The sequence below is a fragment of the Dermacentor albipictus genome, chromosome 1, assembly GCF_038994185.2.
Source record: "Dermacentor albipictus isolate Rhodes 1998 colony chromosome 1, USDA_Dalb.pri_finalv2, whole genome shotgun sequence".
Classification (NCBI taxonomy): Eukaryota; Metazoa; Arthropoda; class Arachnida; order Ixodida; family Ixodidae; genus Dermacentor; species Dermacentor albipictus.
Genome location: NC_091821.1, coordinates 438,291,858 through 438,304,446, shown reverse-complemented (window position 1 = coordinate 438,304,446; position 12,589 = coordinate 438,291,858). Strand labels below are relative to the sequence as shown.

The following is a 12,589-nucleotide window of genomic DNA, read 5'->3' as shown; positions in this document are numbered from 1 at the left end:
GTTCATACGAGATCTGCCTCTTTGAAACTAACAGAATACCTTAATCAACACAAAACTGTTAATTCAAAATAGGGAGAGAAAAAAAGTTAATGGCGTTATTTTTCAAAACTATGCCATTCTGTGAGTGCTGAAGCGACTTCGCACACTGCCGGCGTTCGCGGCCAAAAAGTAGTGCGTTAGTTACAGTAAGCTAGAAAAATGTAAGTGCATGTGCTGCATAGCAAAATTACATTTTCGATATAGTGGTAGCGTAGCAAGAAATTATTACGTGTGAGCATGACCCGCAGCAGCCGACGTAACACCGAAAAATGCGCAGACATACATTTTATAAACCGCACTACTTGCTCTGAGTACAAGCAATCTGTCTCGGTTGCGAAAAGGAGCTACATCGCTGATCTGTCGAGTGAACCTCTAAACTCGTAGCCAGCAGGCATGCGTCTAAATCAGTGTCTCGGATAGAGCGTAATGTTAATGCAATATCGGAAGCAACGACGTGACCAAAACCTATATGCGCGATAACAATTCGATTCACATCGCTCAATAAGAAGCTTTATTTTAAGCACACATACATACTTATGTCCTACCGTTTTTCTTCGGGCGAGGATATCCGTTCACAGATAAATAAAAACAGTTGCTTGCACTCCGGTCTTTCTCACTGGCAACACAGCACCGCAACGAACTTGGGTTACGCCATTCATGCGCGACTAGCACGGATGTCGTCGCTCGAACAGTGGCTGCTGTTGCCATTGCTACGCGGTCCTTACAAACATTACACCGGACGTTGTCAGCATGTACTCAAAAGGACATAGAAGTGGCATTTCACGTACTGAAGAACACAAGACAGGGTCACGCAGCACGAAAACACAGCCAGAACGTAAGCCGACATCACGAGCCAGTGAGCAGCTTCGAGGTATAGCTAAGCCTTTTCCGCACTTGAAAACGTGGTTCTTGCAATCATCGTTGTCAGCAAAGTGATCACAGCTAATGTACTTGAAGCTGAGATACAGTGAGCTTCAGGCATGCCTTTAACACTTTCTGGAAGGAGATACGGGAAACAAATTGACGAAACGCTGTGACGGAACGACACTTCACAGACGTAAACAAACCGTCAGCCATGAGCACTGCCCGCTCCGCCGAACGCGCCCGGCCGCTGGCGAGGCGCACAGCCTCATGGGAAGCGCCACGTGACTAACCTGTATCGGCGGAGGAGAGTTTTTCAAAACTCCCTGTCGGAGTTTCACGGGAGAAAAAAATTTTTAAGCGGAGTAAAATCGCGTCATGTCGACTTAATACTCCGGCAGCTAGCCAGCGGAGTGAAACGAGGGAATGGCGCTGTTTTGCTCCCATACATCGGAGTAAATATTTGAGGAGGGGAGGTTTTAGGGCACATCACCTCTTAAAAACTCTCAGCTGGGTTTATTTTCGTTTACAGTGCACGTACAACCGCGGGACGTCTGCCGGAGCAGTTGAGGCCACGTCACTCTCGCTTTGCTGGAGTCGGTGCGTTGACGTTGACATGGCTGGGCTCGGTCGTCCGGGTGACCACTTCGTGGGAGGCGGCGCGAAGAGGTAGCCGCCGTGGCCACGGAGGCTGGCCAGCCACGGTGACGCTGCATCTAGGGAGCGGCCGACAGCGCGGCCGCTCAGGTCGAGGGTCTAGCGTGTTCTATTCTCACGCTACATGCACGTGAAGCGTGTTCTTCACCTGCTCTCAAGGCGATAATCGCGCCGCTACAATATAAACACGTAGGTATCGATGCATGCAAGTGCAATTTGCAAAATCATTAATCTAGACTTCGATTCCGCGATAATTCGTAGAAAAACAAAAAACAAGACAAATAAAAAACAGGCAAATTGAGATTGAGAACTGTAAATAAGACAATTTATTCTCATTCTCATAGATACGACATGTACTCTCGAATTTTGATGCGATGGGCTTTTCATGCATATAAGCACTGGTGCAGTGAAGCCATGGTTGGCGTGCAGCACATTTCCTGTGCAGTTCCTGCTACGTCTTCGTTTTTCTTTAGAACAGTATAACCATGTTCCACAATGACAATTTATGCGCGCGTTAACGAACGCTTCCTGTTTAAAATTCCATTTTCTTTTTGTTTTTATTTTTCATTGTTTTTCCTTCATCCTTTTAATTGTTCAACCCCTTCATATGTTACCATATTACATTGGGATGTTATCGATTTCTGTAGAATTTGTTTCATTCCGCTAAAATTGCTTGTTAGACATAAAAGCTGCTTCTCAGTTCTGTGTTAAAGTAATTTCAACCATCTTTGTAACATGTTCCCTGTGTACTCTGTGTTTGTTCTGCGAACTGCCCGCTGCCATCATTTGGAGGAGCAGCCACCTTGTCAAGTCCCTCGCTGCAATAGCTTTTCGTGACTGTTCCTTCCTTTCCTTCACAGAAAGATAAATAAAGCATTGAATTGAATTGAAAAATAATTCGAAGCCCTCCACTGCGATGTGCTTTACAGCCTCAGTATGGACGTTAAACTAAATAAGTAAGTAGATAAATAAATAAAACCGGAAAAGGCAGAATTAACGCGAAGCGATGTTCACGCATCGTTGCGCCATCATACCGTTCGTGCTTGGGTCCTAGGAACGCGGCTGTCTGAGTGTCGGCGTATCCCAGGATGCGCAGGTGTCGCGAGAGCACTGCCACCACGTTGCCCGCGTACAGGTCGCGCAGCGAGCAGTCCTCGCACTCGGTGCGCCGCAAGAACACGCGCCGAGTCTTCAGCTCGATCTGCATGCGCGACAAAACGAAAGAAAGCAGATAGAGAGAGAGAGAGAGAGGCAGGACAAGGAGGGTGACCAGACGGACGTCCGGTTCGCCACCCCGCACGGAGAAGGAGGAGGAAGTTCATGTGGACTACAGTATGTGTGGTAATCTGCATTTTTTTTTTTCAGAACAGCAGTAGCAGTCGTTTTGCGGAAATAAACATACACACTCTAGGGAATGGCCAATGATTGAGTCGCACAAATACGCTGAAGTGCATAAAGCTGAGAAACAAGGAATTCAGTATATGTTGGCAGAACGGCAGCATTTGCGTTATACAAATTCTACACGTTACCACCACCCGGCTCTACCAATAGTAAGCTATTGCAAGAAGGAAAAGAAGACGACGATCACGACGACAAACCAGTAGTAGTAGTAGTAGTAGTAGTAGTAGTAGTAGTAGTAGTAGTAGTAGTAGTAGTAGTAGTAGTAGTAGTAGTAGTAGTGCTATAACGGTAGTGGTTTTGGGCTGGCAGCACATATTCCACAGACGGTTTTGATTCCACATCTCTACACTTACATAAAATATACCTAGTCTCTTGGTTGTTACTGGCATAATGTTAATCGCTTAGCTAGCACTTGGTTCACAATTCAGCGAGCGCTTGGACTGTTACAACTTATCTACTCTAGCATACCTGTTATATATAGGTTTGAAGGGATGCTTTCCCTAAGTGCTCCAGTGAATCAAATTGGATGAAATAAAATTTAGCAGATTGATCAATCACCCAAACCTGGTGACTAGCCATCAGGTAATATCGACATTGACAACTTCCCTACGTGTGCATCACGTTCTACAGAATGCATAATGTGACTACGCTATGCCGAGTTAGCCTCTTGCCGCGTTAGTGTGTTCTTTGTGGGTTATCTTTACTTAAAACATCTCATATGACAAAAGATATTGAAATTAATGAGTTGCCTCTAACTTTAGCGCAAGTTCTTTTATGATACCCATGGTAACAACGTGGCTCAATTGTTCAGCTGTCCAGGCTGTCGACTACGTGGCGTCATACAACTAAACGTAGTCGCCATTAGGGTTATTTTGAAAATTACGGGTGCGACCATTACAAGCCCACTGTAGTAGTACCGCAAGCGCCGCGAAAAGCCTTCATCGTTTATGAGACTTTTTGTGAGATGACGAACGAGAACGCTAAAATACTGTGTCTCCTTTCTTTTTCTCTCGCTTCCATCGCACATCCAAATGAGTCACCCGACAGTTTTTGCCCTGTACCAATTGAACAAAAGGACGGCCCAGAGAATTCGATTAGCAGTCCACAATGCGTCATTAATGATAATTTGTAAGGAACACACTAATCTTGCAGGGCAAGCGTCGTCAGGCATGCAGACGTTCACGCGGCTGTTCACGCATGGGTTCAAGAAATGACTCATGCAATTTAAAACACCCAAAGCAGCTCACCATTTCCACCGTCGAGTCCCTGGTGAAGAAGTTGAGGATAAAATTTCTCACGGAGAAGGTGCTCGCATCATTCCATTCGGCGAGGAACGAGTATTTTTTGCCCGACACTGAGCAAAGAAATGAGAACGATCCTTGCAGTTTCTCATGATCCGCACTTCGCACCCACTCTCGATATGCGTTCGCTTTCCCTCACTGTTCCATCCTGATTTCGACCGCTTCCAGTACAGACGGGTGAAAACTTCGTGAATCTAATTCCAGCGCCTCTCCTCCAACCATTCATTACACAGTGGCCGTACATTTAGCAATGTATGCACCATCAGGGTCCTAGAGAGCCCGCCGCTGTGCTGAAACGTGCGAGCTCATTTATAGCGGCGACGGCACTGATCGTGTTGCTGACGTCGCGGGATGAAACACACTTGAATTCGTTCTATCGTACTGTGACAACTAGTTGGACGCTTTGGGTATTACAAGAACATTGCGCAACACTTGATGTGATGGGGCGAACATTGTTGTACATACCGGTACTCCGCGCGAACAAAACTTTCGGTGCGCGCGTCGTATTGACGTCGGATGTGAGAGCCACTTCTGGCAACAGCGGCGGAACGTGACGGTGCCATAGAAACCACGGTGGGAAACAGACTGCTGGTCGCTTTATATGAAGCAGACGCCTCTCTCCTCACATTGGAACACGGGCGTACAAGTAGGCATGAATCTTAATTTAACTGGCCCAGTAACCGTGCACGTAAGATCGGGACTGTCAAAACTTGCAGCAACCGCTATACAGCAATAACTGTCAGTCCAACGCCAATACACGCTCCCAGGTGCGTCGAATGTACGCGTGTCTGCAAAGCGCCCTTCCTTCATCGTTACTTTAACGTCTCCCAGCTGTATACGTGCACTTGGCTGCATTATACACATGAGTGGAGAGAGCCATCGTCGGAAGGAACTTGAGTTTCCCTTTCTGCAAATCATTCTGCTAGAACAAACAAAGGGTAGCAGGCTAACGCACGGGATAAAAGAGACCTACTTTGAAAGCCGCCGGATTCAGAAGGGTGGAAAATTATCCTCGCCGGTGCTGGACGTAAAAATAAAGTGCGTCCGCTCGGATGTTGGCAGGGTTGCCAGACGGCGCGCTTCCCCTAACCCCCGCACCGCCAGGGTTGACGGCTAGCGCATACCGAAGTCTATCGGTATGTAGCGTCGTTCGATATTGACCACCACTAGCAGTATTTAGTGACGGGCTCTCAGCCCGCCCATACAGAAATCTTGATGAAAATTCTGTCGTGTTTCTTTTAAGTTGTCATTGCGTTCAATTGTCTCAATAGAGGACGTTCAACAAAGAGCGCAAAATGTGGACGTAGCGAACCTCAAGGGAGACTGCCTTATATCAGGACTTCCGCCGAGCAAGTTGTAACTTATCTCTGAGGTATAAAAAACACCAGCAAAAGTTTTTGCTACGCTTTGCAAATAAATGATTCTGAAATCAGTTTTGTTCTCATGGCATGACATCCTAAGATAACAAACTTATCTGCTGCTGACTACCCTATGATTTTCATTCATAAGGGCTTTTTGTGATTCGCCGGTCCCCTTCGCTAATAATACGTATAGCATCAGGTTTGGCTTGAGTTCGCTTTTGTGCACAGCTGTAGCACAAGAGATTTTTGTGAATACGGGACCTGGTCAAAATCGATAAAGTGTCACTGAACATTGCGCGAAAAGGCTTAGTCTGGGACCCCTGCGGCCTCAGCAGTCTCTCAGGCCTGCCATCCCAGTCTGAGCTGGTCACGTGGGTCCGACCTGGACAGCAAGGCCTCCCATTGGTTAGGTTGAGGTTGGTGATGGGAGGTGTATCGGGAATGCAGGAGATATTCCCAGACGGTGTGGTAAGTAAGGCGTATACACTCCATAGTATATGGACATTTGTAAGAGCAAAATGTGGGTTGCATGGCGCGAGAGAGTGAGGCGGGGGAACATATTTGCTCGATGCTGACGCCATTCCACGGTCTTTCTTCGTGAACTCCTATTCACTCATTCCTTACACGTAATTCGTCGTCTTATTCTGCCATTATTTATTGAAATGAAGGTATATCTTGTGAGTGAGTTAGAGTGATGAGCAAGCGAGTGGATGTGTGTGTGAGTTGAGCGAGCGAGCGAGTGAGTGAGTTAGTGAGTGAGTGATTCACCCTCTGTCAGCGGCCGCTGCACTGTGGCTGCCATTTTCGGACTGTGTAACCAAGGCAACAGGAACATGTATGTCGGTATACATACATACCACGGGTAATAAATAATATTTGCAGATTTGCAGGGGATGCATAGGGTGTCCCACGTAACTTGAGCTAAACATTAAAAATATGCAAATACCCCGTGGCTAGACAAAATCAAGGTAATGATGTTTGTCGTCGCTTGCAGATGCTCAGAGTATTTTTTGCATTTCGCCTAATTAAATAATTAGTCTTCATATATTCATTAACTTCTCGAATATGTTAGAAAAAAAGTGTCAATGCGAAAATTGTAGAGCGACATGAAAAACTGCCGACACAGCTTTCTGTTGCTTCATACGTGCTATAATAAAAGTGTTTTTCCAAGCACGAGCGAAGCCCGCGAACACACGCAAAGTGCCTAGAACGGCCAGTCGCGCAGCAATGTTTCGTGCGACTGGCGCCGACTGGTACTTTCGTGGGCCAAGCCGATTAAGACATTTTCGGGCGTCTCGAAGGCGCACTTTTTTCCAAGAGGCGAGTAAGAAACGCTGTTCTTTTAGCTCAGTGTTCAAAACCGGATTTGAAAATGCCAATCCCATGAAATTTTCAGATGGAGCAATTCCTGTCACTTGTCGTTTTCAGCTACAGATACAAACACTGTTTCTCGGCGTCGTAAGCACTAGAGAAAGGCTTTGTTGCGACATTTTTCTGCCAGCCTGTGACAACGATTTCATGCCATAAAAAGAAAAAAAAGAACGAAAGAGATCATTATTATACTGCCAAGAGCCTGGAGAAGTGTACAATAAACATAGGCTGAGTGTTGGAGGTGGGGAGCGAGCAGATGAAAAGAAAGAATGTTACTCAAGCCGTAAAGAGCTTTACTGCACCGCTAGTTCTCGCTCACAGAGAAACAGGCTTATCAGAAGCAAACCGGTGTGAAAGGAAAGGAAGTCTTGCGTTGACATACTGGCGAGGCACGTAATCTGCAAAACGTAAACGCTGAACAAGATACCGCAGTCAACCTATGTGCAATTTTCCTCACCCCTAGCCTGATGCCTAAGAGCTATCAAAACTAAGGAAATTTAACACGTCTTTATGCACTGAAACATGGGCGAATCACATACGCCTACAAGCTTTATTGAACAGTATATTTGCAGCTACCAAGGTAAACATGCATTGCGTGAAATCTAAAGCTTTATATCCTTACAACGAACACGTAAGCCCCTATATCTTGGTCTTCACGAACGGGCGAAGAGCTGCCGTCGATGTGTCGCACGTGACCAATGTCTTGTAGGAAAGCGGCATCTCTGCAAGCTGGAGCGGCGAGCCTTCTCCCCCCGATTGGCGCAGGCAGGGGCCGTTTTGCTGGACGGAGGCTAGAGCTTGGAAATCCACAGTGCCAGCAGGCACAGCGCCGATCCGCGGCAGTGCGTCAGCTGCCTGACTTTCGATCCCAGAGATATGGCGGATGACCGTGGAAATATCGGAGATAAAGGAAAGTTGCCGAAGCTCACGTTCTGAGTACGAGAAGCTGTTGTTCTTGAAAAATAATGTTAACGGCTTGTCGTTGGTCAGAATGTAAAAGCTACAGCCTATAAGCAAAAAAAAAAAAGAACGGAAATGCTTGACAGAGCACTAGATGGCCAACATCTCCCTCCCGAAGGTGTTGTATACGCGCTTTTGTAGATTTGAGGAGCTTTGCGAAGAAGCCCGGTGGTCTGCAGTATATATGCCATCGTGCTGCCGCAGTACTGCACCCACTGCCGTGGTCGACGCGTCTGTCATACGGCGAGCTGGCGCGTCGGGCAACGGATGAATCAGCAACAATGCAGTCGCCAACCACGTTTTGGCTTCCTGGAAGGAGTGCTCGTGCTCCGAGGACGAGTGGAAGGTAGACATTTCTTTTTTTTTTTTTGTCGCGACGCACCAGGCCGGCAAGTGGCTGTAGAACTTGCGGACAGGATGGTATGAAGTGCCTATGGAAATTTGTGAGCCCGAGAAACTAGCGCAACCTTGGGAAAGATGTCGGAGAGGGGAAGACTTCGATTGTCCGCACCCGTGATTCCAGTGGCTTGATGGCTTGGTTTGAAATGCAATGGCCGAAAAAATCCATGGCTTCAACTCCGAAAATGTCTTTTTGGGGGCTTTAGGACCAGGCCGTGTTCATCCAATCGCTCATATAGAAGGCGAAGGTGCCCATTGTGCTCTTCGTGTAACTTCGTGACTTGCAACGGTAATGCCGTCAAGGTAGACGAAGCACGTAAGCTCGTCCATGAACTCTTGAAAAGTTTGCGCCGCATTCTTCCAACTGTAAGGCATACGGACAAACTCAAATAGACCTAAAGGAATAGTGATTGCTATCTTCGGCATGCCGCTAGGTTCGACAGGAATTCGGTGGTACGTGGTCATCAAATCAATCTTGCTGTATATTTCGGTTCCTGCGAGATGAGCACCGAAGTCATGTATGTGGGGAAAGGCATATTGACCTGGAGTAGTGATGGCATTCAAAGCTCGGTAATCACCACAAGGCCACCAGTCGCCGTTGTACTGCTTTGGAAACAGATGGAGAGCTAAATACCAATTGCGGGAGGAAGGACGAATAACGCCGAGTTGAAGCGTGTTCGAACTCATGGCGGGCGACTTCCAACCTCCGTCCAGCGAGCCTTCATGACCGCGCGGCGACAGGTGGGCCGGTGGTGGTGAAAGGATGCGTCACCCTGTGTTTCACGGGCAGCGCATCGTTTCGGGGCTTCGTGAGTGGTGGGTACTCAGCAAGTATCTTGTCGTAGAATGAGACCGGCCGAAACGTACGGATGCCAGATGAGGTGAGGTTGGACTGTAGGGAAAGTACGTCGAGGGTTGTGACGTTACCCTTTAGGCGCCGATCGCGAACACTCACAACTAAGTTTAAACGGCCGAGGAAGTCCGCTCTCAGTATTGCAAAGCTGACTTCGGAAATCACAAACTCCCATCTGTGCAAGCGCCGGAGTCCGATGTCTATAGCGTTATTGACCGGAGTCCACACGACGCGATGGCAGTGTTGTTCACTGCGTGGAGCGTAGGTGTGGAGTTGCCGCGTTGGTGATCTGCGGTCGCGACGGGAACGATAGGAAGCTAAGCTCTGGTGTCCACGAGGAGGCGGGTGCCGGTGATGCGGTCGACCACGAAAAATAGCTGGCTTGCGCGAGGGCCGATGTCGCATGTCGCCGTTAGCGACTGGCCGGTGCGTTTCCCGTCCACGAACAGGGCTGGGTGCAGCGACTTGCTTGTTCCCAAAAGCGGCGGTGATGGCTGCACAAATGCCGTGGCGAGTCTCTAGGGGCGCTGCGAGACTGTGAAAACGAATGGTTGCGCCGAAGTTGGTCACCAGAGTTGCCGCCCGTCGTCAGCTTCTGCAGTGCACGGGTAAGGCGGTCAACTGTTTCTTCCAGGCGAGAGAGTCGGTCTGCTCGCTCTGAGATTCTCGCAGCGGCGATAGGTAGCTGTGACGCGGGAGAGGTGTCGCATATGCGGTCAGCGAGTGCAGCTTGCTGATCGAGACTTGTCGGAACCCGCGAGCACCATGCGGGTGGACCGTGGGAGGCGCCGCAAAAACAGATCGCGCAAAATAGGGAGCTGGCTGTCGTTTGTGGAGCGGCCATCCAGCAACTGACGCAACCGGTGCAGGAGTTGTGACGGTCGTTGGTCGCCGAGTTCCTCGGCGAGGAGCTGTTGAAGCCTACTCTCTTGCGATGGCTCGAAGCGCTAGAGGACCGTGCGTTTCAGGTCGTCGTGTGCTGTGGCCGAACGCGCACCCACTAGCAAGTCGTCTTTGACATCGGCCATGACGGAGGGTAGCGCGGCGACGACGTGCAGGTTCCTTGCTGTCTGTGAAGTGATGCGCCGGAGTTGGAAACGGGCCTCTACTTGCATAAACCAAACTCGGGGATTGTTGCGCCAGAAGCTGGCAAGCAGATCGCGCAAAATAGGTGAGAGGAGATGCAGCGATGAGAGGAGACGTAATGGTGCCGCCATCTCTGTCAGCAGAAATAGGAGCAGCGTCGTCCATGGCTAGTGCCCTCCCCCTCCCTCCCCCCCCCCCAAAAAAAAAGGAAACTTAAATGTCCTGGGTCACCACTTGTTGGGAGCTCGGTTTAGCGGAGGCTAGTAATACTCGTTTTGACAGGTTGAGTACGACGATCCGACTGGGTTTATTCAAACGTAAAAGCAGGTTTGCCGAGTGGAAGTGGCGCCGTAGTCAGACAGCCGTTTTGGTTCGAACAGGGGACAATGACCCCCATGGTGGTGACAACGAAGTGACGGTATACCAACAAGTGTTATTTCTCTCTCACGTTTTATGTCTCATATGGCTGCGGGGAAGGAATTCATTGTACCATTGCTCCAATTTTGCGCGTCAGTGAGCACAGTTCGCGGCTCTGAAATATTCAAAAACTATTCGTAAAACATTCGCATTCACTAATATTGATCATTCGATTCCAAGGCCCAGTCAAATAGGGCAGTATTCGACTCATTATTCGAAAGTTGCAAATATTCGCAGACCACTAGAAACCAAGTGCATGAATGTTTTCGCATTTCCATCTCGTCGAAATGCGACATTGGCTGAACCCTGGACCTCGATCTCAGCACAGCGACGTCATGGCCACTGAGCTACCCCGCCGGGGCTTCAAATCAATTTCCGTTTCGCGCATTGTCCGTGGCCCGTACGGCGTTACGCCCGCGTTGTCACCGGTATATCGGCCGGCCGGGAACAGTGGATAACCAGAGGGAAGTAGAAGCGAGAGTGAAAAATGTTCAATAGAAGCGTTTTGACTTAATGCGTGTGAAGACGTTCGAGCTCTTCATTTGATGAGGACAGCCAGGGTTCGCTACCGCACGCGTCGCAAGAAGTTGCTGCGCGTCTTGCTTCTATAACCAGGTATCCAGACCTAGTGCATCTCTCTCCTGTCTGTTTCTTTATCTGCTTGTTTATTTATACATACTGCAATCGCATCAAGGGATTTTAGCAAGGTGGGAATGACAATCGGGGCTACAACCTTGGCTGGGTAACCCTTAGTATAGGTGCACAAATTCCCATTTATAAGGTACATTGTAACTAATATATTAAAAGGTACATTTTAACTACTACAAAATATAAAGTGCATTGTTGCACTTGAAAAAAAATTACGAAGTACATTGTTATTCTTGAAAAATATGCAGCTTTAGAGGTTACACTGTAGTGTATTATTTTCTAAAAGCAAATGTAACCTCTAAAGGAAGTGTTAAATTTAGGGGTTACGTCAGCAACTTATAGGGATATTTTTCTTCTTGATCGCATTCTATTTTCATAGCTAGCCTAGAAAATTTACAATGTTCCACTACAAGATCTTCGCATATCGAATTGGGCCGATATTGTCACGCGTGCTAGTTGACTGATGTTTTCACCTCAGATTATAGTTATGCTGGTGTTTAAATTGTGGGACTATAAAGAAGAGACTTCCACTGTCCATGCATTTTATTAAAGCTTTGAAGACACCATGGAATTTGCTCGAATTGGTATTGACCCAAACATTTTTCTATGAGTGCCATAATTCAAACTTCTGCATTACAATCTGTGGTGAGAAGAAATCAGAGGCAAGTGACAGGCATCACAATGTTGACCCCATTCGAGATGCAGAACATTTTGAATCATGACGCGGTGATATATTTTATAGGTTAGCTATAAAAATACAGCGCAATCACAATAAGGACGTCTGAATAAATAACTGAAGTAACCCCTAAATTTAACACAGCCTTTGGGGTACAGTTCCTGCTTGACTGCCAATATAACTCAGCTGTAGGTTTCTAACATATACTGCGTCTGAGTTAATGTGCCTCCAAATTATGACGAAAGACAAGCTGCAGCCTATAGTTATGTACTGAATACGGACAAGCCAGCAGAATGCAAGAACACTTACCAAGTTCATCTATTTTTCCACGCGATCCGGGGCTGTGGTCACAGTGGTCAGAGCGAATGTTCGCCGAACTAAGGTCGCTGTAGCGCTCACAGTCACAAAATGACTCCTTGCAGCGGCCGCCCGCTATCCCAAACAAGTCCCGGTCCGTCACTGTCATTGCCACTGACAAAATTGGGGCGAAACCAGCAACAAAACACACGTGCACACATGCAGGCACAGCTCACAACGCCATGTTTACAACTACGTCCCA

At 47.8% G+C, this 12,589-nt stretch overlaps 1 protein-coding gene across 2 annotated transcripts in view; it reads right to left on the bottom strand.

The window, feature by feature from the left end:
- The window catches only part of nmdyn-D7 (nucleoside diphosphate kinase homolog 7), a 55,830-nt gene extending 43,241 nt beyond the window's left edge, over positions 1-12,589 (bottom strand). Inside the window, exons 1-3 of one of the 2 annotated variants that reach the window (XM_070532322.1) lie at positions 12,340-12,589; positions 4,206-4,312; positions 2,592-2,758 (exon numbers count right to left, since the gene is read on the bottom strand). In XM_070532322.1, coding sequence (XP_070388423.1) covers positions 2,592-2,758; positions 4,206-4,312; positions 12,340-12,496 — 431 coding nt within the window. In that variant the 5' untranslated portion in view covers positions 12,497-12,589. The remainder of the gene's footprint in view (positions 1-2,591; positions 2,759-4,205; positions 4,313-12,339) is intronic. The other variant, XM_070532323.1, reaches the window with a different exon arrangement.